The 23,397-nt window shown below is 58.7% G+C and overlaps 1 protein-coding gene across 1 annotated transcript; it reads right to left on the reverse strand.

Moving 5' to 3' along the window:
* Window positions 1–2,854: 2,854 nt before the first annotated feature.
* On the reverse strand, window positions 2,855–23,245 carry LOC311510447 (ultra-long-chain fatty acid omega-hydroxylase-like). Its single transcript, XM_084610112.1, is given in 14 exon segments — window positions 2,855–5,311; window positions 5,813–5,877; window positions 6,009–6,142; window positions 6,594–6,723; window positions 7,227–7,238; window positions 7,443–7,497; window positions 8,459–8,726; window positions 10,089–10,210; window positions 10,881–10,972; window positions 10,975–11,007; window positions 13,060–13,113; window positions 19,359–19,503; window positions 20,927–21,149; window positions 22,842–23,245. Coding segments are annotated over 13 exon segments (1,419 nt in total). The 5' UTR covers window position 21,149; window positions 22,842–23,245; the 3' UTR covers window positions 2,855–5,224.
* Between the last annotated feature and the right edge of the window lie 152 nt (window positions 23,246–23,397).

Raw genomic sequence — 23,397 nt, forward strand, 5'->3', positions numbered from 1 at the left:
CCATATTACTTAATATTGTCGCTTTTGAATGAGCAGAATGTGTCAATTCAACAGGGGTCTCTATTGATTTCCTTCCAATATCCAACTGTTAGAGGAACATTGTCTCCCCATTGAGAGCTGTAAGCAATAACATCCCAGACTCCCTCTGCCTTTTGCCCTCCTCTGCTAACTGCTGCCTGAGGAATCCTCACAGGCCCTGAACCCAGGGGGACAGTAAACTGGAGAATGAGGTGGTGATGGAGACTAGAAACCTGACCATTCAGTGACCTTTTTATATGGAGGTGGAGGATCACAGTAGCTAACTTGGGAGGATGAGTTATATCTGCTGAGTGCCTTCTTTGAAGGGCAGAGCATCCTTATCTCCCAACAACATCAGTGGGAGTTTGAGAACACTCAGCAACTCATAGGATTGGGCAATACAAATACAAAGGCTTTGGGTGACTAAAGTTAAGCACTAAAATCTGCAGTTATGCCTAAATACCCATTATAGCCACCTGCAGAGGTGCTGATTAGGGCACCTAAATCTCTATCAACATTGTGGTGTTTAAAATAGATATTTGAAAAACAAGGGGAATGATGTTTAAAGGCATATTTGTCAGACAACTTTATGCCAGGTGACTGAATTTTCCAAACCTGGGTACCTAAACTTAGACTCCTAACAATCACATGTAGGTGCATAAATAGGGGTGGGGTTAGTTGTAAAGTCACCTTTTTGCTGCCCTATGTTGCAGTGGAGCAGGGCAAAGTAGCCACAAAGCTGCCCTAAGAGGCAGCTAGGAATTCCCCAGCATGTGCAAATCCCTAACACACAGAGAACTAGCAGATATAGCGTAGAGCCAGCATAGCTGGCTGTAGGTCACCAACTCCTAGCTTCCCACCCAAGTATATGGGGTGTGAGCTGGAAACAGAAGATGGCACGGGAGCAGCACTACGACTCACCCCTGCGGCGCCTCCTGCTGGTCGTCCGGGAATTAGCTCTTTCCAGCACGGAGCACCCTCTTTCGGCCGGTGTCTCACTGTCCCCTGGCCCCCTGGCCCTCCCGGACCCTGGTGCCTTTTTATCTGGGGTGCTGCCCCCTGGCAATACCCCCCACACCCTGCCTCTGGGTCTCCCCTCTCCGGGGAACCCACAACCCTCCAATCTCCACCTTGCCTCAGTCTGCGCTACTGCCAGTCACTATCAAGCCCCCACTCCCTGGGGCAGGCTGCAGTGTAAAAGCCACTCATCATAGGCCAGGGGGGTTTGGACCAGCTGCCTTCCTCTACCACCCACTACCTCTGTGGGCCTAGGACCAGGCCCTGCAGCCTGGGGAGTTGCCAGCCTGGAGCTCCTCTGGCCTTTCCCCAGCCCGGCTTCACTCCCACTCCCCTTTCTGCAGACAGCCAGGCCCTACGCCCTACAAGCCTGGACAGAGCCTTTCTGAGCGCCTGGATCCCAGCCTTTTCATACAGGCCAGCTGTGGCCTGGTTGGGGCATGGCCGCCTCTGTGGCTCTTTCCCCAGTCAGCCGAGGCTCGCTGCTCTCCTAGCAGCAGCAGCCCTCTGGCACGCTGAGCCCTCTCCCAGGGCCGATTTCAAGCCCTTCAGAGCAGGAGCCGGTGACTAGCCCACTACAGGCACACACAGTGTGCGCTGTGCTACCGCAGGGTTTGGCAACGTTTGGCACGCAGCCCCCCAGGGTAAGCCCCTGGCGGGCCAGGCCAGTTTGTTTACCCGCCGCGTCCGCAGGTTCGGCCCATCATGGCTCCCACTGGCCGTGGTTCCCCGCTGTAGGCCAATGGGGGCTGTGGGAAGCGGCGCGGGGCGAGGGATGTGCTGGCCACGGCTTCCTGCAGCCCCCGTTGGCCTGCAGTGGGGAACTGCGGCCAGTGGGATCCGCGATCGACCAAAGCTGTGGACGCGACAGGTAAACAAACTGGCCCGGCCCGCCAGGGGGCTTACCCTGCGGGGCTGCATGCCAAACGTTGCCGACCCCGGTGCTACAGCAATCTCCCGTACAGCAATCGCTGTTACAAGACAGCATAATTTAGAACAACCCAGAGTCTAAAGCTCAGGTGTATTTGAGGATCTGGGCCAGTACTTGGCTGTTTCTATAGTAATGACCCCTGAGCAAGCAGTGTAATATACATGCTTATCACTGAGCTTGTCCAGAGGCTGCACGTCCATCAGAATGACTAGATGTCCTGATGTGTAATAAAGACACCTGGAGTCATAAAAAAATCACCCCGGCCTACTTTACAGGGCCTGATCCATCTCTCCCTTACAGCATCTGAGCAGTAGGAGAATGGCTAATACGGGCCAGTATTATGGTTGCTGTATTCTATTTATAAAAGTATAATACTGGCCAGTATTATAGTTGCTGTATTGTTTTATAAAACAACAAAAAAATAGAAAAATAAAAAATACAAATGAATGTTTTGAATTAATTTGGGGAAAAGAATTTACAGCACAGTACAAGAATTTAAAACATTTAAAGCATTCCTTTCTTTCTCTCCAGTATTATAGTCTCTCTTGTTCCAATTTTGGGTCGCGGGAGCGAGTAGTATAAGGGCCCTACCATCAATCAAATGTTAACCCCACCCCTTGACCCTGTAAGCCCTGCACACAGGTCACTGGAAGTCCCACCTCATGGGAGTATTACTTCCGGGGTCACTACACAAAGGTGTTCACTGAGACTTTGGACAACACCGATGTTACAAGAATCAGTCGTTCACAGGTCAACAAGCAGTTCTTTCATCTCCCCCAGTTTTCTTCAGCCTGACCGTTACGCAGGGGCCCCTCGCCAGCGGCAGTGACTCTTGCTGGTGGCCACTCTGACACTTCTTCCTAAAATACTTAATTAACTTTAAGAAAAAATAAACAAATACGCACATACACACACGTCCAAATTAGTGTAATTTATTTACGTAGGGTTTGGGGTTTTTTTGCAGACTGAATAATAAAAATAAAGTACAGTTTTCTCTATTCTTTACTGGCCCTAAACAGAATAGAAACGCAAACAAACGTGCTTTGCATGTTCTTGTCTTTTTTGTTGTAGTTTCTTTTGCTTTTTTGGTTGCTTTGGTTATTTTTAGCCTTGTGAGCTAGTAAATCTGCTGCCGTGAAAAGTGATACTTGTATGTTAATATCACTTTTCACAGCCTCCCAGCTAGCTACTAAGTCTGCTGTGAAAAGTGACATTACCAAACTTACAATTATCACTTTTCACAGCAGTTACACAGCCCTGGCAAGCCCGGAGACAAATTAAACCCTGTATGGGGAGGTGGATATGGAGGCAATGGGGGCGCGGAGCACTGAAGGGAATGAATAGAGAGCTGGTGGAGGCAATGTGGGACTGTGGGGGTGGGAGTGGCAGCAGGGGCCAGAGTTGATGGTGGAGAGGGGGGAGCTGGGGGTCTGCACCCGCTGCTGCATGGTCAGGAGCCAGAGCCAGAGAGCCCAAAAACCCGGGGCTGGAGGACGCAGAGTGGGCTTGGGCAAAGGGGGGTTGGTGAACCTGGGGCTGGCACTTGCTGCCTCACAGCTGGGGACCAGAGCCAGAAGACCCGTGGCCAGATCCTGGGGCCTGAAGCCCTGTGGCCAAGGAACGGAGCACGCGGTTGAAGTCTGGGGCTCGAGGAGGCAGTGGGGACTGGGGAGATGGCGGCGGGGGGGCCTGGGACTGGAGCCTGCCGCCACGTGGCCGGTGGACAGAACCCAAAGCTCAGTGGCCAGATTCCAGGGCCAGATCCTGAAACCCCGAGGCCAGATCCCAAAGCCTCGTGGCCTTGACCGTGCAGCAGGGGCCTTGGACTTCACCATGGTCCGGAACCAACTTAGAAATATCATGAAACCAACTGTCCCGCAGCTCCAGGTCCATCTGCCTCAGCGGCCACATATGGCCCCCTGCTCGCTCTCTCAACCATTGTTTGTCTCTTTGAGCCATGAGTTCCCTGTGGGAGGGAGTGGGTCCCTGCTGGGTCTGCAGCCAGCCCTCCCGGACACGGTCTGGCGATACACACACACAATGGGGAATTGTACATGTGCGTGAGTAACAAAGGCTTCCCTGCCCCAACTCCCGCAGGTGACTGCAGGCAGCAGGTTGCGATTGCTGGGCAGCTGCCCCCTGGATCGCTGCCCCACCCCAAAGCCACCTGCAGCAGAGTGAGAAATGGCCTTTGCCAGCGCTCACCTGGGGCACTGGAGGCCCCTCAGGAAGATTGGCCAGAGCACTGAGCCACGTGCCTGCAGGCCTCTCAGCTGTTCATGCCCCAGGCCAGGCAGGTGGATTGATGAGTGCAGGAGTGGGGGGAGCAGGACAGAGCAGGAGGAAAGATGCCTACCCTCCGGGGAAGAGGAGTGAGAGACAGACCAGACCCTCAGCTACAGACAGCAGCATCGGGGCACAGGTGGGCTGATCCACTAACAAGCCCATAGCATTTAGGGTTATTGACCACATGTTCTTAGATGCCCCACCATAAGTATGTGGCACTTCACCCCCCAACTGCATTTACCCTCATCCCCTGTGGGCAGGGCCATTAGCCCCATTGCACTGATGGGAGTTGAGGGCCAGAGGCTGAGTGACTTTCCCAAGGCCACTCAGGGAGCCTGTGGCAGAGCGGGGAATTGAACATGGGTCTCCCACATCCTAGACTAGTGGCCAGACAGCTTGGCACCCTGCCTCTGGCCAGTGGGGGCAGGGAACGCAGGCCAAGGGGTCGCCCAGGCTGTGAGTGGGCAGCGCCGGGAGCCAGGCTGCTTGGCTCCATTTCTAGCTCTGACATTGAGTCACCAGGTGGCCGTGGGCATCCAGCGGGGCTGGGGAGAGGCACTTGTCACCCTGCCTCCCAGGGGCAGGTAGGGGAGGGCTAAGCAGCTGGTGTCTGAAAGGAGCCTGCAGCACCTGAGGGGCCCCATGCCCGGACCCCACAGAGCCTCCTCTGCCCGATGCAGTTCCTGCGAGAAAGCCAGGGGTGTCAGCCGGTGCTCTTCGCCTGGAAGCCACACCCCCTGTGAGGGCAGGGATGGGGGAGCAGGGACAGACAGATGCTGGGGGGAGCCCACCCCCCTATGGGAGAAGGGACAGATCCTCAGCAATAACAGCTGGCCCCAGCACTGACCAGAGGCCACCTCCTGCCTGTCCCACAATGCTTCACTGCAGCCAGGGAGCCGCTTGCTGGTGGGCAGCCGGGGGTGGGGGAGGGGGCAGTTCGTGCGGCGAGGGGCTCTGAGCCCGGCAGGCAGGTTACCTGGGTCCAGCAGAGAAGGGCATGAAGGCCAGTGGGGGCTGGTTCTTGGAGTTCTCTGGGTCGAAGCGGTGTGGGTTATAGACCTGGAGCAGCAAGCACAAGGCACGGTGAGGGGAGCGAGGGCGAAGGGTGGGGTGTGGGGCTGGTCCCTGAGCCAAGGGGGAGCAAAGGCAGCCCCTCCCTGGGTGCAGCTTGGGCACCAGGCTCCCCAAGAGTGAGCTTCTGACTGGGGCCATGCGCTGGCAGCGGGGATGGTTCTGCCTCCACCCAGCACTCAGTGACCCATCCCCACCCAGTGTGAATGGGGGTGTGACCCTCACTCCCCTCTAGGCGAGCTGGGGGGGGGAGGAGGAGCTTCCTCTCTGGGGAGGGTCACTGGGCATAGGAAGCTGCTACTTTGACGGCGCTTCAGCACCCCCTGGTGCCACGCTGGGGCATTGGGTCAGCAATGACTCCGAGGGGACAGTGCCCCTACCGAGCCCCGCAATCCCACTCTCTGCAGCACAGCGCCCCCTGGTGCCACGCTGGAGGTGGCCGTGGGGTGGAGTAGAGCCAAAGGGGCAGAACAGAGTGACCAGTGGTACCTGGGGCTCCGGCCTGACAGCAGGATTGTGATGCGTCCCATAGATACTGATCAGACAGATGTTCCCTGCCAGAGAGGAAACTGCCTCATTAGAGAGAGGAAAGGGAGAAGGAGGGGAGGGGTTGTGCACCACAGGGGTTATGGGCCCAGTTCCGGTGCCATGCCCCTGGCTGGGGGGCAGGGAAGAAGGCTGGTACCTTTGGGTAGGACACGTCCGTCGGGCAGTTTGATGTCCTCGGTGCAGCGCCGGGACATGGCCGTGACGGGCGGGTGCAGGCGCAGACTCTCCTTGATGCACATGGTGGAGAAGGGCACCCGGGACAGGTCCTCCCTGCAGAGAGCAGAGCTTAGCGCTGGCCCCAGAGGTGGATGCATGGGGGACCCAGTGTGAGCCCATGAGCCAGGCAATGGGGCTGGGACAGACTCGCATAGGCATGGAGCTGGCACTGAGGGGACAAACAACACCGTGACGAGGGGGGGGGGAGCATGCACATCTGAGTGGCAGGGTCCTTGGGCATCCAGGGGGGACATGCAAAACCCAGAGCAGCAGGGCCCTCGGGCACTGGGGAGCAGCCTAGGGCCATCTTGCAGGGGAAGCCCTCCAGCTTGTGGGGCTGGCAGAGGTGAAGGGACCCCAGTGCTAGGCACAGACTGGTGGGGAGGGGAGGGGAGGGCAGCGGCTGGGCTAACCCTCACAGGTGGGGTGGGGGCTGTGCTGGAACTACAGGGCGTGGAAGTGGGGGTGCTGGGGGTCAGCACTGCAGCTGAAGCAGCCATCTCACCATTCAACCTCCTCCGACTCCTTGTCCCGCAGTAAGTCCTTGATCTCCTCCCGGCAGCGCTCCTGGTACTCGGGGTGACAGGCCAGGTTATACAGCACCCAGGAGAGGCCGCTGGCTGTGGTGTCGTGGCCTGCAGAGAGAGAGGCCAGCGCAGCGTGAGAGCCGCCGGGGGCAGAGAGGGACCGTGGAGAGTCCGGGTGTCCTTGCTCCCCAGGACTCTCTGGCAGTGCCAAATGGGAACTCCAGGCCCTGCCCTGGACGTCAACGAACCCCCACACTCCCGAGGGCAGGATCTCCCACTGTGTCCCCTTGGCCAATTGCAGGATATCCGTGACCTCCCCCCACCCCCACGGGGCAGGCCCCCCATGTCCCCTTGGCCAATCGCAGGAGATCCGTGACCTCCCCCCACCCCCACGGGGCAGGCCCCCCATGTCCCCTTGGCCAATCGCAGGACATCCGTGACCTCCCCCCACCCCCACGGGGCAGGCCCCCCCATGTCCTCTTGGCCAATCGCAGGACATCCGTGACCTCCCCCCATCCCCACGGGGCAGGCCCCCCATGTCCCCTTGGCCAGGAGCAGGACATCCGTGACCTCCCCCCACCCCCATGGGGCAGGCTCCCCCACCACGTTACCTTGGCCAGGAGCAGGATGTCAATGAAGTCCACCGTCCTGCCCTGCTTGGATTTGAGCCAGGCCTCCCTGCCCCGGTGGCTCAGGGCCTGGTGGCGCCGCTGCACCACGTCGGCCGTGAAGCGGTGCACGGTGTCGCAGGCGCGCTGGAAGCGCCGCCCGTCGGGTGACAGGCGGTACAGGAAGTCGCAGTGCAGGAGCAGGCGGTGCTCAGCTGCGATGAGCGGCCTCAGCTGCGATGTCCTCGTCTGACAGGTCCTGGCCGTCCTCATCCTGCACAAAGCACACACTGCTGGATGGGTAACCTGGCTCCCCGTGACTCAGGGACCCCAGCCCCACCGGCCCACGCCTCCCCCACTTCAGAGCCTGGGAGGATGGGACATCTTGGGGTGGAGTGAGCTTGGCCATCTCCCCTCCACCCAGCCCGGGGAAAGAGGCAGTCCCTGCCCTGCCCCACAGCCCCAGGCCCCAAGGTGGGCTCCCCCTTTCCCCCATGCCCAGCCTGGCTCTGGTGTTAGAGCTCCCCAGAGGTGCCAGCCTCATGTCGCCAAGTGCAGTTCATATCGCTCCACGCTGAGCATGCCGGGAAGGCAGCTCTGGCTGGGCCGCCCCAGAGAGCTGGGCCGGGGGGCAAGTCCCGGTGTGACAGACATCACACAGCACCTTCCACCTGGCTCCCCAGGACTCTCTGGCAGTGCCAAATGGGAACTCCAGGCCCTGCCCTGGACGTCAACGAACCCCCACACTCCCGAGGGCAGGATCTCCCAGCGTGTCCCCTTGGCCAATCGCAGGACATCCGTGACCTCCGCCCACCCCCATGGGGCAGGCCCCCCCATGTCCCTTTGGCCAATCACAGGACATCCGTGACCTCCCCCCCCCCCCACGGGGCAGGCCCCCCCATGTCCCCTTGGCCAATCGCAGGACATCCATGACCTCCCCCCACCCCCACGGGGTAGGCCCCCCCCATGTCCCCTTGGCCAATCGCAGGACATCCGTGACCTCCTCCCACCCCCACGGGGCAGGCCCCCTCATGTTCCCTTGGCCAATCGCAGGAGATCCGTGACCTCCGCCCACCTCCACGGGGCAGGCCCCCCCATGTCCTCTTGGCCAATCTCAGGACATCCGTGACCTCCTCCCACCCCCACGGGGCAGGCCCCCCATGTCCCCTTGGCCAATCGCAGGACATCCGTGACCTCCTCCCACCCCCACGGGGCAGGCCCCCCCACCACGTTACCTTGGCCAGGAGCAGGATGTCAATGAAGCCCACCGTCCTGCCCTGCTTGGATTTGAGCCAGGCCTCCCTGCCCCAGTGGCTCAGGGCCTGGTGGCGCCGCTGCACCACGTCGGCCGTGAAGCGGTGCACGGTGTCGCAGGCGCGCCGGAAGCGCCGCCCGTCGGGTGACAGGCGGTACAGGAAGTCGCAGTGCAGGAGCAGGCGGTGCTGGCGTCCCACCACCAGGGAGCTGAGTTCCAGGATGGCTGCGATGTAGTCACTGGGTGTCCTGCAACACAACAGGCCAGCATGTGCCTGACAGGCCGGGGCGGGGGCCCCCTGATCAGAGCTGGGGGATCCCGGCGGGCTGGGCCTCGCCACAGAGCGATGGCGTGATCTCCCAGCCACGGGATCTCTGGGCCGGCCGGCGGGGAAGGGACCAAGCTTGGGTGCCTCTGGCTGCTGCTGCGGCTCAGCCAGTGTGGGACGGTGACAAATGACCAGAAAGGGTTAAGCATCCTGCAGGACAAATGACTCAGATTCAACCCTTAAAAACATACGGGGAGATCACGTTTGTGGTTTTGGGTATTTACGTACATACTAGCAGAGGTCAACAATGTAATCAAACAGTCCCTGTCCATGCTGTATTCGGTTAATTCAGAGATCAAAAGAACATCAATGAACTGTAAACGCAGGATATCGTCGCTGTATTCCTCTCTCTTTGAAATGTACAGCCAATCATCTGCGACTGGTGGAAAAACCGGCAACTGCCTTGTGTTACTTCGTGTAGCTAATTACTGGTGATGGACCTACTTCAGAGTCGCCCCGATTGCCTATTGTTGGTCTAAGGACTCCAACCTGTCAAAGAAGGCCTGGAGTTGTATAAAAAGACCCTTGGGTCCTGATCCTGTTTATCTCAGATCTGCTTGAGGCTTCATGCAGGGGAAGCCTAAGCCACAAGGACTGAGATCCCAGTTCTGACTGGACCGCCCTGAATATAAACACTGGACTATAACCAATGGACTATTTCTGAAAGAACTCTTTGCCTCTGCAAAGCTCTCCATCTCGGCTATAAATCTGAACCTCAAGAATTATACTCATGTCTGTATGTGCACCAGTGCAGTAAAACAGGTACAAGCTGCCGACGAGGGCCCTGCAGTACACGTACAAACTGGGGGAAGGAGGGTTCTGGGGTGATGGGACTGAGGCGAGGAGCTTCCTGGCAGCGAGAGGCATGCAACAGCAGGATCATCCCCCAAGAGTCACAGCACAGCCATGCCGACCCCACAGGCGTTAGCAGACAGACCTGCGAGTGCAAGCACCAAGCACCAGCCTCCGCGCAGTGAGCTGCAGGAGCTCCACCCCCAGTGCTGACCCGGGCCTGGCGCAGCCACTATAGCAACCCCCCAACGCCTCCAGACACCCCACTGGAGAGCCCCTGCCCAGGCCTGCAGTAACACCCTCCCCGCCCTGGGATCTCCAGTTCAGGGACCCATTCCGTGAATCCGGCCAGGCTCACTGGGGCCAGGCCAGGAAGGGAGGGAGGGACCCTGCAGCCCATTCTCCCCACTCTGACCTCCCCCAGTGAGGGGGCTCCCACCCTCGGGTCAGCGCGGGGCCCTGCTGGGGGAGCTGCCCCCGCGTCACTCACTCCTGGCAGTTGCTGTTGTAGCCGAAGACGCATTTCTGCAAACTGTCCAGGGTCATGAGGCTGATCTGACCAAACATGTCCAGGGAGGTGGAGCCTGACGCCACCAGCCGGCGCCACTTGGCCTGTGGGGGAACAACAGCCCCCGAGCAGCTGCCTGCAGGGACAGCACTGCGGAGCCCAGTGCCCATGCAATGCGGGTGGGCCAGCGTCAGAGACAGGCAAGCAGACAGGGGAGGAGGCTAGTGGACTGGTGCAGTGACAGGGCTGGGCATGTGGTGGGGGCAGGTGAAAGAGCAGTGGGCAGGCGGGTGGGTGGGCAGGGTATCGGTGCAGTATATGCCCGGGGGGCGGTGCAGGGCCAGAAGCACTGCATAGTGATGGTACAGCATATTGCATAGGGCGTGGGGGAGGCATGGGGAGGGCAGGCTGCTGGTTCCACATATGCCAAGGGAGGAAGGCACTAGTGCAGCGTGTGCCATGGGGGGAGGGTCCCGGGCAGGCTGGCAGGTGCCAGGGCAGCGTGTGCCATGGGGGGAGGATCACGGGCAGGCTGGGATTTGAAGGGTGCCAGGGCAGCGTGTGCCATGCGGGAGGGTCCCGGGCAGGCTGGCGGGTGCCAGGGCAGCGTGTGCCATGGGGGGAGGATCACGGGCAGGCTGGCGGGTGCCAGGGCAGCGTGTGCCATGCGGGAGGGTCCCGGGCAGGCTGGCGGGTGCCAGGGCAGCGTGTGCCGTGGGAGGGGCCAGAGGCACAGGCATAGATTTGGTGCCATGACGGGAGGGGGTTACTCACATGCATGATGTCAGTGCTCTGGTTGAAGATCTTCATGTAGGGCTTCAGGATGTCGAAGTGGAAGGCTGGCGTCAGCATGCGCCGGTGCCGACCCATTTCGGACCATTGCTCAGCAGCAAACCGTCCCCTGAGATGACAGGCACTCAGCTCAGAGCCCTGGCAGAGATCCCGCAGCCCAGGCCCCCTGCAGCCCGCTGAGTCGCAGCCAGCTGGGGTGCTCAGCGAGAATCAACCTCCCTGGTGCATGTTGGGCAGCACGAGAGTGCGTGCACGTGTGCAATGCGTGCATGGGTGGGCGTGTGAGTGAAGCATGTGTGTGTGTGTTTGTGGGGGCACGTGTGGGCATGAACATGCAGGCGCATGCGTGTGTGTACGTGCAGGTGCGTGGTGGTATGCGTATAGAGATACGTGCGCATGTGACGGCGTGTGTGTGATCCTGGGCACACCCATGTGCTGGCGCTCACGGCTATGGCACGAGTAGCTCCAGCTCCACACTGACATAAGAATGGACAGACTGGATCAGCTCAATGGTCCATCCAGCCCAGTCTCCTGTCTGCCAACAGTGGCCATATCCCTCCTTTGTCGTCTCTTTTCCAAGCTGAAAAATCCCCGTCTTTTTAATCTTTCCTCATATAGAACCTGTTCCATACCCCTAGTCATTTTTGTTGCCCTTTTATGAACCTTTTCCACGTCCAATATATCTTTTTTGAGATGGAGCAACCACACCTGCATGCAGTATTCAAGATGTGGGGGTACCATGCATTTATATAGAGGCAATATGATATTTTTCTGCATTATTATCTCTCCCTTTTCTAATGGTTCCCAACATTCAGTTCGCTTCTTTGACTGCCGCAGCACATTGAGTGAATGTTTTCAGATAACTATCCACAATGACTCCAAGATCTCTTTCTTGAGTGGTATCAGCTGATTCAGGCCCCATCATTATTTATGTATAGTTGGGATTATGTTTTCCAATGTGCGTTACTTTGCATTTATCAGCATTGAATTTCATCGGCCATTTTGTTGCCCAGTCACCCAGTTTGGAGAGATTCTTTTGAAACCCTTTGCAGTCTGCTTTGGACTTATCCTGAGCGGTTTTGTATTATCTGTAAATTTCGTCGTCACCTCTTTACCCACTTTTCCAGATCATTTATGAATATGTTGAATGGGACTGGTCCCAGTACAGACCCCTGGGGGACACCACTATTACCTCTCTCCATTCTGAAAACTGACCATTTATTCCCACCCTTTGTTTCCAGTCTTTTAACCAGTTACTGATCCAGAAAGGACCTTCCCTCTTATCCCACGATAGCTTACTTTGCTTAAGAGCCTTTGGTGTAGGAACTTGGTGAGTCACTCCCCTTCCCTTGGTCAGTCAGCGACTGCGATGAGGTAATGCTCACCTGACCCTGAAGGGTCAGGGTGGGGGAACACAGCCAAGAGGGACGAAAGAACATGATAAAAGGGAGAGACATTTGCCATGGTCTTCTTCTCTCTTCCACCTCCATCTACAGACCTCACCAAGCCACTGAAGCGCTGATCAAAGGGGAGAGCCTGGCTGAAGGACAACCAGCTAGCCTGTGGTGAGAAGCATCTAAATTTGTAAGGACAATAAAAGTGTTAAGATCAGCTTAGAATGTGTTTTGCTTTCATTTTGTTTGACCAAATCCGACTTGTTTTGCTTTGACTTATAAATCACTTAAATCTATCTTTGTAGTCAATAAATCTCTTTGTTTATTCTACCTGACACAGTGCATTTGGTTTGAAGTGTGTCAGAGACTCCCCTTGGGAGAACAAGCCTGGTAAATATCAATTTCTTTGTTAAATTGATGAAATCTCATAAGCTTGCAGCGGGCATAACTGGACACTGCAAGACGGAGGTTCCTAGGGTTGTGTCTGGGACCAGAGATATTGGCTAGTGTCATTTGATTGCACAGACCAAGGAGCAAGTTCCATGCCAGGGGCTGTGTGTGAACAGCCCCAGAGTGGGGGTTCTCCCAGAAGAGCAGGGTAAGGCTGGCTCCCAGAGTCAAGGATTGGAGTGACCTAGCTGATTATTGGTCCAGATAACACCAGAGGGGAACATCACACCCTCCATTCCCCACAAGCCCCTCCCCTGGGGTCCGGGCCCCATGACACCAAGCACAACAGATCCAAGCCCAGAAGAAAGGGCACTCACCTAGCCAGGGCTTCAGGAAGCCGTAGAACAGGTAGTCCTTGGGTGCGATGGCAACTGTGGGGGAGACCAGAGACGGGCAGGCCCAGGGGTTAGTGCTGAGACACACATGGCTCGGGGGTGCAGAGATGCGGCACACCTGGGGTTTAGTGCTGAGACACACACACGGCAGAGTGGAACAGAGATGGGCGCACCCCGGTGTTAGTGCTCAGACACACACGGCACTGGGGGCGGTAATGGGGTGCACCCTGGCGTTAGCGCTCACACACACATACACGGTTTGGGACACAGGGAAGGAGTGCAGGACTACTGTTATCAGAGCCCCGGCTGGAGCTGCAGCTCCACTGGGCCCCCTTTTGGTCTGGAAAGGGGCAGCTGCAGGAATGTGGGTCTGTCCAGTGCCCACCTGCTCCACAGGCTGTTTCCTAAGGAGCCTTGGCGCATCGCCCTGTGAAAGCAGCCCCCATCAGACAAGGCAGAACCCTGCTGGACACCCTGCTCCAGGCTCTACCCTAGGAGCCAGGAGGGTGGCTGCTGGGGCAACGGGACAGGCTCAGTGAACAGCGTGAAGGAGCCACACGACAGGGACAAGGTGCTGAGCCACCAGGCCCCTCACGCAGAGCAGTATTGCTCTGAGCGAGTCACAGACAGGTAGGAGGACACGGGGCACAAGCAGCATCCGCAGCCTGGGCTGGGCCTGCAGCGCGACAGAGACTCCTCCTGGGGCAGTGCCTGTGACCCACGGACTGCGTGAGCTTGGCAGTCACATGGGGCCTTCACAATAGAGAGCTTGGCATCCTTAAAACTCCCTATTAGCTGTATTCCCTGGCTCTGCGAGCAGAGTGGGGATCCTGTGGCTACAGCAGGGTCTGGAGGGGGCTGGGAGCCAGGACTCCTGGGTTCTATTCCTGTCTCTTACATGGACATGCTGTGTGAGTCCCCTGCCCCCTCTGTACCTCAGTGACTCCCTACCTCGCAGGGCTGTGCGAATGGCTGGCACTCGGGTGGGTGACACGGGAGACGGGCAAAGGTGGCTTGGCAGGCCCAGCTCTCTGAGACTGAGCTGGCCACAGCTGCTCCTCTCCCTGGGTCAGCCAGAGACAATAAGGGGCAGAAACTGCCCCCCCTGCACCACTAGCCCCAGGACCACCCCCTCTCTGCACCATTCTCCAGATTCCCCCACCCCCAACATCCCACTAGCCTCACGGCCATGCACCCCCACAACAGTATCAGCCTCACACTCTCTGCTGCTCCCCATAGGCCCCCCCAAAGAATATCGGCCATTTGGTCCTTATGACTCTCCCTGACCTGTTTCTCCCCTGGACCACCTCCCTCACTGTCCCCTTCACCCCACAGCCCTGCCGTGCCCCCTTTGGGACCATGGACTGAGTTGATGAAGGTGTCCCTGAGCCAGCTGGATGCTATCAGATCCCCCACTCGCCTATCACCAGCCAGGGATGCTGGCAGGGCTGCAATGAACCTTTGCTCCCATGGGTCACTGGCCCAGAGCCTGACGGCAGCTCCAGCTGGGCTTCAGCCAGTGGGACGTGCTCCTCTCAGGACGCCAAGGGATGGCTACAGCCTCTACCCTAACTCCTCTGGGGCCAGGGGGACTCACTAAGGACCCTGGGTTGGCAGCACCCAGCCAGACAAGCAGCCCAATGAACAGCCACCTGCCGAGCTGAGCTCGGCCTGAGACCTGATCCCTTCCCCCAGCCCCGACAGCCAGGCAGCTTCCTCCTCAGCCACGTGGAGGAGGGCTGGTCGCAGCAGCCAGTCCTCCTGGCCGGGGGCTTTTCTAGGGAGCAGCTGCCCTCTCACCACTGGGCCCATGTCCCTAGAGGTCCCGTCATGGCGGGTGCAGCACACATAACATCGAGAGCTCCAGGCGCCTGCTGGGAATCCAACCCCTGCTGAGCCCCAGGACAGACAGACGGACGGACACACAAACTCCTGGGGCTGGGGCCACCCTCACTACCTGACTCCAGCAGCACGGGTTTATCGGCCTCTGGGTGGAAGAGCCGGAGAATGGGAAACCAGGGCCCAAACCACCAAAGGCAGGAGTGGCTGTAGCCCCCGACGAGCTCATCTACGCACTGCATCCCCTCCTCCGTGTTCTGACCCTACAACGAGGAGCCAGGGGTTAGCCACGGGCCAGCTGGGACTCCGGCCACGTCTCCGGCCAGGGCGACATGCTGGGCCCAGCGCCCGACTCAGCCCACTGCAGGAGCGGCAGCTCCCCAAGCAGACCCACTGCTGGCTGCTCTCAGAGCGCCTCTGGCTTCCTTTCTAATGGGGGAGGGAGGGCTGCCCTCACCTGGCAGTCGGTTGGATGGGGCCACTTGGGGCTCCCTGTGTTATTGCAAACACGGCTCCCAGCCATTCTCCGTGCAGAGGTGAACCCGGGGGCTCAGTGGGCAGTGAGCATGAGCCCTCAGCCCCGGCATGAACTGGCTACATGCATTCACACAGCCCCAGCACTGCATCCCCGCCCTGCGCTTCTCTGCCATCCAGCTGAGCTGAGCAGGAGACTGAGGGCTCCTGAGCCCCGAAGCACCTCTCTCCTGGCCCCGTGACATCCAACTCTGCTCCAGGGAGCAACGCTCATTGCTCAGACCCAGCTGCTGGCTTTGAGGACTAAGGCCAGACCTCCCCTCTCTGTGTCCTGCCAAGCCCGCCTGGCACTGGGGGAGGGAGCTGGACTCTGTTCCCGCTGCTGCATCAGCAACGGGATTGTTTACAAAGTTCCCGCAGACTGCACTGGGCTCCTGGGCACAGCGAGTCATACAAAGGGCTGGCGGGGTAGGGCTGGATGCTAGGCTGGCGGGGAGGGGCAGCATTTCTATTTGTTGCTTTGGCTCTGGACTTAGGGCCCTGGTGAAACTTCCAGAGTCACTTCTCAACCACCCTGCAGGGCAGCAGTTCAGGGATGAGCAAACAAGCCCCAGCGTAGCGCCACGTGCCCTTGGCCCTGCGGGCCCAGGCGCCACTTGGAGCAGGGCTAATTGGGAAGAGTGGCAGCAGTACGTTAACGGGGACAGATGTCCCCTCCGCAAGGGGGCAGAAGAGGCTGGAGCAGGAGCCCCCAGGCCAGGGAGCAGCGACCAGGCTGGGGGCTGGATTCCGTCGGAGTCTGGCTTCAGCTCATCGCGCGTCCCCCTGCAGCGCACAGCCCCAGCAACTCGCTCACCAGAGAGGGGCCTGCGCTGGCGGTGCTGGGACACCTGGAGACGTTCTGCCTGCTCCTGCACTCCTCGCCCACACCCCAGTGGGACTCTGCCCCATCCCCCTATGGCAGCAGGCAGCCTTCTGGGTGCCCCTGGATCCAGAGAGTAGCAGGGGCTGGGCTGGACTCCCCAAAGCAGTAAATGACACAATCTCTCAAGAGCCAAACAGGAATTGGTACAAACTAGGGCACAAGGAAGACCCCACCCCCCAAACACCTGGCCCCCGCAGCTACATGGCCCCATTTTATTCCCCTGCCTCCCTGCACAGAGCACGTTGACGGCCTTTGCCCAGGGTGAGCTGGTGCAGACAGTGGCCTGCAGCAAGAGCAGTCACATCAAGGGAGCTGGAGGAGCTGGACTAAGGCAGCCTGTCCTCCAGGGGGGATCCAGAACCGCCCGGGGGGGAAAAGGGGATTCCGTAGAGCTGCACAGCCCAGCCTGCCCGACAAGGTTTCCACTGCAGCACGGCCCCAGAGACAGGCTGAAGCTTCCTGGGGCTGCCTGGGCAGAGCTGTCCCACAATGGAGCAGGGAGGCAATAGCCCCTCCCTCCAATGTGCCCCCACCTCAAATAGCACAGCGACAGCTGGGGTGGGGTCTGGGAGGAGCCACCAGAACACCTCAAGCTCTGGGAAACCTGCCTCTCTGGGGGAGGCTACAGGAGCCCAATGGATTTAATTTCTTCAAGGACAGGAAAAGAGGTGCCTAGATCCCTGCTACCAGCCCCTCCATGGGCAGGGATGCCTGGCAGCAGGGGGCTCTGTCATCCAGCAGACAGCGGCAGAGTCAGATCCAGCGGGAACGAACTCAGACTGACAACACAGTGCAGGTGTTAAACAGGGAGGGGATCGAGCCCTGGGAACTGTTAGGATATAGATATTCAGGCCTGTCTGTAAAGGCCTATCCCCTAAGAATTTAGGTGTATTCTTATCACTTGGCTAATTATAGAGGTATAAAAGAAAGAATCAAAATCACTGTCTGCTGGTGTAAGGGCCTTCTCTTACTATGACAGTCTGAGGCCCTGTTCTTAGCTAAGACCTTTGGCTAAGCAGCAGAGGCAGCCATAAGCTGGGAAGCGAACGGTCACATCCTCACATTCCAAACTAGTCACATTGAAATAAGGTGCTATTGGGCTGTTAGGCACTATCAGGACAGGATTGTATTCCTATCACCTCCAGAGAAAGGGAAGTGCCTAGAAAATGTAAAAGGAAACTTAGTTTGATAGCATCCTGTCTGGCAAGAACTCACTTATCAATAGCTGGGATATGAAATCCTCATTTCTGTATTGTCTTGTCATTATAGTTCCCACTTTGCTATTGTTTGTCTGTATAAACTCTGTCTGGTTCTGTGATTGTTCCTGTCTGCTGTATAATTAATTTTGCTGGGTGTAAACTAATTAAGGTGGTGGGATATAATTGGGTACATAATCATCTTACAATATGTTAGGACTGGTTAGTTAAATTTCAGGAAAATGATTGGTTAAGGTATAGCTAAGCAGAACTCAAGTTTTACTATATAATCTGTAGTCAATGAGGAAGTGAGTGGGTGTGGGTGGGAGGGGGTGGGCATGTAGGTGAGGGAAATGGGAACAGGGAATGGGGCTGGGGAAATTGGAATAATGTTTGGCTAAGGGCAGGAATGGGAACAGGGACACAGGTGTAAGGCTCTGTGGTGTCAGAGCTGGGAAGAAGAAAAGGAGTACTTGTGGCACCTTAGAGACTAACCAATTTATTTGAGCATGAGCTTTCGTGAGCTACAGCTGTATTGGTTAGTCTCTAAGGTGCCACAAGTACTCCTTTTCCTTTTGCGAATACAGACTAACACGGCTGTTACTCTGAGAGCTGGGAAGGAGGATACTAAGGAAGGAAACTGGAATCATGCTTGCTGGAAGTTCACCCCAATAAACATCGAATTGTTTGCACCTTTGGATTTCGGGTATTGTTGCTCTCGGTTCATGCGAGAAGGACCAGGGAAGTAAGTGGGTGAAGGAATAAGCCCCCTAACAGGAACAGCTGGCCCAGGGACACAGGGGCTTTGCCATCCCTGGGAGTCTTTACATGGAGATGGGCTGTCCCTTTGTAATGCTCCCTCCAGCACAGCCAGGAGCTTGGGGCTGGCTGAAGGGAGCTCTGGGGAGAGTCTCTGCCTTGTGTGACACCGGCAGTCAGATTAGAGGAGCAGAATGGTCCCTCCTGGCCTGACCCACCCTGCATTCAGCTCTGGGCCCCCTGGACAGTAAACCAATCCCAGGGGTCAAGGCCAGAAGAGGCTGCTGGGCCCACACAGTGCAGAACGCAGGGGAGAGCAGCCAAGGTGGCAGGGAAGGATTGGTTCACCCGGGCAGAGGAGCGAGTCAGTTGAGCCAAGGGGCCTGCACTGATTATGTATGAGAACACGAGCGTTGTGACCCACGGGGCTGGGGGGTTGACCTGGAGCAGAGGGAAACCCAGGCTGGACAGTGCGGACTCCGAGGAGCTATTGCAGGGAGACGGCCATTAGCTCCCCAGGCGGATTGTCCTGTCTGGTGCCTTCCCCAGGGCTCTGGTCGGGCTGCTCTGCAGGGTCTCAGGTGACTGGCTCCCAGCCCTGCCCTGGGGAAGTCAGGAAAGCCTTCATACCACCATGATGTCACACTGGGGGTAAGGAACTGGCTGGAAGCCCTGTCCCTTGGGATGTTCACAGCTAGCCTGGCCAGGGCCCTGGAGAACAGATTGCTGGGGCCAGTCCTGCATAGGTTCCCAGGGGACGGGCTAGAGGGGCCCAGCTGGTGTCTCCCATCTCTGGCCCCACAAGTTGTGTCTATAGTGCACGTAGACACCCGTGACCTGCCCATGTCTGCTGACTCGGACTCAGGGCTGTAAATCTGAGGTATAGACATTTGGGCTTAACTGGAGCCCAAGATCTGGGATCCCACAGGGAGGAGGTCCCAGAGGCCAGGCTCCAGCCCCAGCTGGAATATCTACACTGCAGGGTAACAGCCCCACAGTCTGAGCCCGAGCCAGCTACAGGTGTCTACGTGCTGTACGGACATACCCTCAGAGCCTCACCACCACCCCCAGGAGTCCACCCCCAGTACCTGAGGCTGTTGTGATCGGCTTGAGGAAATCAGGGTGCACCAGGCACAGGACTGGCAGGAAGGGCCCCATCCATGTCACAAAGACCTGGGAGAATGTAGCCACTGTTTGGGACACCAGGCTCAGCCCCTCCTCACCAGGTATGAACTGCAGGAGGAACGGGGCAGAGTTAATATAGGAGGGACCCAATCGTACCCGGGACTCCTGAGCAAGTCAGCGCATGCCAGGCAGGGGCAGAATCGGATCCTGTGATCAGAGGCAGGACTGCCGTGTGCAATGCCTCACCAAATGTATCTGTCAAGACCCTCGCTCCTGGCCCAGTGCTCACATCCCATCCATCTTGGGGGATTCTCCCCAGAGCAGGCAGTACATTTCCGAGACTGCCCCTCTCCCCAAGGACCTACAGACTGGCCTGACCCCTAGTGTCAGGGGACCCTCCGACACCAACCCTATCTCCCCTCACTGCGCTGGTGGCTGCTCTGAGGCCAAACATGCCTCACTCCAAGCAGCCAGTTGGGTCTCCTAGGTCCCTCTGTGCTCTGAGGGGCAGAGTTCCTGCAATGCCCGATGTCACAGCACATGGTGATTGGCTATGCCCTTGCCAAAGCTACACCAGGTGGGGCCATCCTGCCAGGAGCTTTATAACCCTCCCTGCTCCACAGCAAAGGCGGCCGAACAGGCCCAGGGGCCACTTACCACCAATGCAGGCAGAGCCATTGGGGTGCAGCTGGCTGGCAGGGGTGTCACGGGGCTGGGCCAGGGAGCATGGCAGGGGCCAGTGGTGAGCAGAGATGCTTCTATGGATTGGTTCCCTTAGAGCCCCTGCCACTGGGCAAGTGTCTGGGCACAAGCACCCAGAGCCACCCACCAGGGCACATCCCACGCTCAGCCTGGGGCCCTGCCTGGAGAATGTGGCATTTGAGTGCAGGGCACTGAGTGGTTAGGGGGCCATTTGCACCCCTGTCTCACTCTGCATGTGGGCCGGCATCCCACCTGCCCCATCCAGTGCCAGAGGTGGATCCCAGGGCCCTGCCGTATCCGGGGTGCATCAGACCCAGCAGCCATAGGAAGGGCCCCACCCACAGCAGAGGGGGAGCAGCAGCGGCAGCGTGGCTAATGCCTCTGCCTCCAGCTCAGGCCCGCCTCATTGGGTCAGGAAGTCTGACTGAGTTCAGACGCTGCTCACTCTGGTGCCAGACAGGGCGCGTGCTGAGAACCTGGCGGAGCTGTCCCAGGACCCTCGTCTCCTACCCCTGCTCGGTCCCAACCCCATTCCCATGTGTCATGCAGCTGCAGCGAGCACGGCGCCCTGAGCAACCTGCCATGCCATGCTCCCCTTGCCAGCACCAGCTGGGGCCAAAGCCCTTCACCTGGGAGAGAGGGAGAGGCTTGAACCAGCAGGGTCACCTGCCCCCAGCCCTCTTAGGGGCTATTCTACCAGCCCCTCCCTTGGGGTGGGCCAGGGTGGCTCCTCCCAGCAGGGGTCAAGCCATGTCTCAGTGGCAACAAGGAGTAAGAGGGGAGAAAAGACACTCACCCCCTTCTCGACCCCACGGGACATGACACCTACCATCCCCAAGCGTCCCAGCAGCCAGTTGCGATGCGGGGGCTCCGGGAAGCAGTGCAGCCGCTGGCAGGTCACATAGTAGCGGTGCCAGGATCTCCCAAGCTGCAGGAGGGTGCGGAAGAGCAGGGCCAGCAGAGCAAGGAGCAGGGCGGAAACGGTGTAGGCGCAGAAGGGGGTCCGCTCCATGCTCAGCAGCTCCAGCACCCAGTCCGTGAGCGGCAGCATCCTGGGGGGAAAGACCGGGCTGTTACCGGGGGTGAACTGCCACTGGGTCCCTTTGTTACAAGCTGTATGTACGTTACTGAGCTGCTGAGAGGTAGATACACTGGAGGGTAGGGAAGGGTCCAGAGTGACCTAGACAAATTGGAGGACTGGGCCAAAAGAAATCTGAGGAGGTTCAACAGGGACAAATGCAGAGTCCTGCACTTAGGAAGGAGGAATCCCATGCACCGCTACAGTCTGGGGACCGACTGGCTAAGCAGCAGTTCTACAGAAAAGGACCTGGGGATTACAGTGGATGAGAAGCTGGAAATGAGTCAGCAGTGTGCCCTTGTTGCCAAGAAGGCCGACGGCATATTGGTAGGAGCATTGCCAGCAGATTGAGGGAAGTGATTATTCCCCTCTATTCGGCACTGGTGAGGCCACACCTGGAGTACTGCTTCCAGTTTTGGGCCCCCCACCTCAGGAAGGATGTGGACAAATTTGAGAGAGTCCAGCGGAGGGCAATGAAAATGATTAGAGGGCTGGGGCACCTGACTTACGCGGAGAGGCTGAGAGAACTGGGCTTGTTTAGTCTGCAGAAGAGAAGAGTGAGGGGGGATTTGACAGCAGCCTTCAACTACCTGAAGGGGGATTCCAAAGAGGATGGAGCTCAGCTGTTCTCAGTGGTAGCAGATGACAGAACAAGAAGCAATGGTCTCAAGTTGCAGTGGGGGAGGTCTAGGCTGGATATTAAGAAACACTATTTCACTGGGGGGTTGGTAAAGCACTGGAATGGGTTCTCCAGGGAGATGGTGGAATCTCCTTCCTTCAAGGTTTTTAAAGCCCAGCTTGACAAAGCCTTGGCTGGGATGATTTAGTTGGGGTTGGTCCTGCTTTGAGCAGGGGGTTGGACTAGATGACCTCCTGAGGTCTCTTCCAACCCTAATCTTCTATGATTTTATGTGTGAGCCAGGAGAGAACCCAGCCCCCCTAGCCAGCCAATAACCCTTCCTGCTCCTAACCCCCCAGGCTCCCCCACACAGCCAATAGCCCTTTCTGCTCCCCAGAGGCAGCGTGTGCGTGTGTGTGGGGGGGGTCACACAGGGTCACATATCCCCCTCTCCCCCCAAGACTTCTACCAGGGTTTATATCCACCGGAGCCAACTGGCTCTTCCCCAGGGCACAGGCTGGGGCTGGCTGGTGTATGAGACTCACTGCCGATTTCTCCCTCTCCTCACACAGGCCTGGGCTCTGCAAAACTGCCGCGAGCTTCCCCTGGGCGGGCAGGGCAAGGCACTTGGCAGCAGGGCGCTGGCTCCCTCGGCCATGCTGCAGAGTGGCTAGTGCTCGCACCTCTTCCCGGCTCCTGCTCCCTCCGCATACAGCTGGCTCTAGCCCTCCGTGCCCAGCACCTCCCTGGCACAGCTGGCTCCTTTCCTGCCCTTCCCCCCTGCACAGAGCTGGCTCAGGGCTGCCGCACAGAGCTGGACCTTGCCCCAGCTGCCTGCAGGCTCAGGGCGGTTCCCGCCCAGCTAGAGCCTCTCCGGGACCCTCCTGCACACAGCTGGCTTCAAGCTTTTACTCCCGGCGCCTCCAGCTCCTGCCCGTCTCCCCCCATCACACACCTGGGGCTGGGCTCTCCTGGGGGGCACAACGGCCACTCCCCGCCTGCCTACCTACCCCAAAGCCGGCCTTCCCCAGGCCCTGGCTTCCTTACCTGCCAGAGCTCCCTGGACACCAGCTGCAGCAGCCTTTCCCTTGGGTCCTACAGCCTGACAAGTCTGGTGCAGCCAAGGAGGGACTTCCCCGTCGCGGTGGGCTGTAACCTCAGGAGCAGCTGCCTGCAAGACCGGTCCCCAGCTGAGACTCCATAGCACGGCGTGCAAAGCCGCTCTGGAAACCAAAACGCCTTTGTCCCCGGCGCGCCTGCCCTGAGCCCCGCTGCGTGCCCCCAGAGCCTTTGCATCGCTCCGCGCCCTCAATAGTTATGGGGCACCTCCACTGCCGCCCCGCCAGCAGCCCTCCGAGCCCTGCCCCCCGCCCCCGGCTCCCCCTCCCAGCCCGGGGCATTCGCTGCTGCCAGGATCCCGGCTCATGGGAAGCCCCGCTGACACCGAGCCGGGGGGCTGGGCCATGCAGAGCCCGGCCCGGGCAGGGGACAAACCAGCCGCTCCGCTCACCTGGGCCGGGCACGGACGCTGGGACTCACGGGCTAAGCTCCGGGAGCGGCCTTCATAGCCAGGCGGGGCCAGAGGAGGGGCTCGGCTCGGCTT

This window comes from Lepidochelys olivacea (genome assembly GCF_965140295.1).
Source record: "Lepidochelys olivacea isolate rLepOli2 genome assembly, chromosome: 20".
Classification (NCBI taxonomy): domain Eukaryota; kingdom Metazoa; phylum Chordata; order Testudines; family Cheloniidae; genus Lepidochelys; species Lepidochelys olivacea.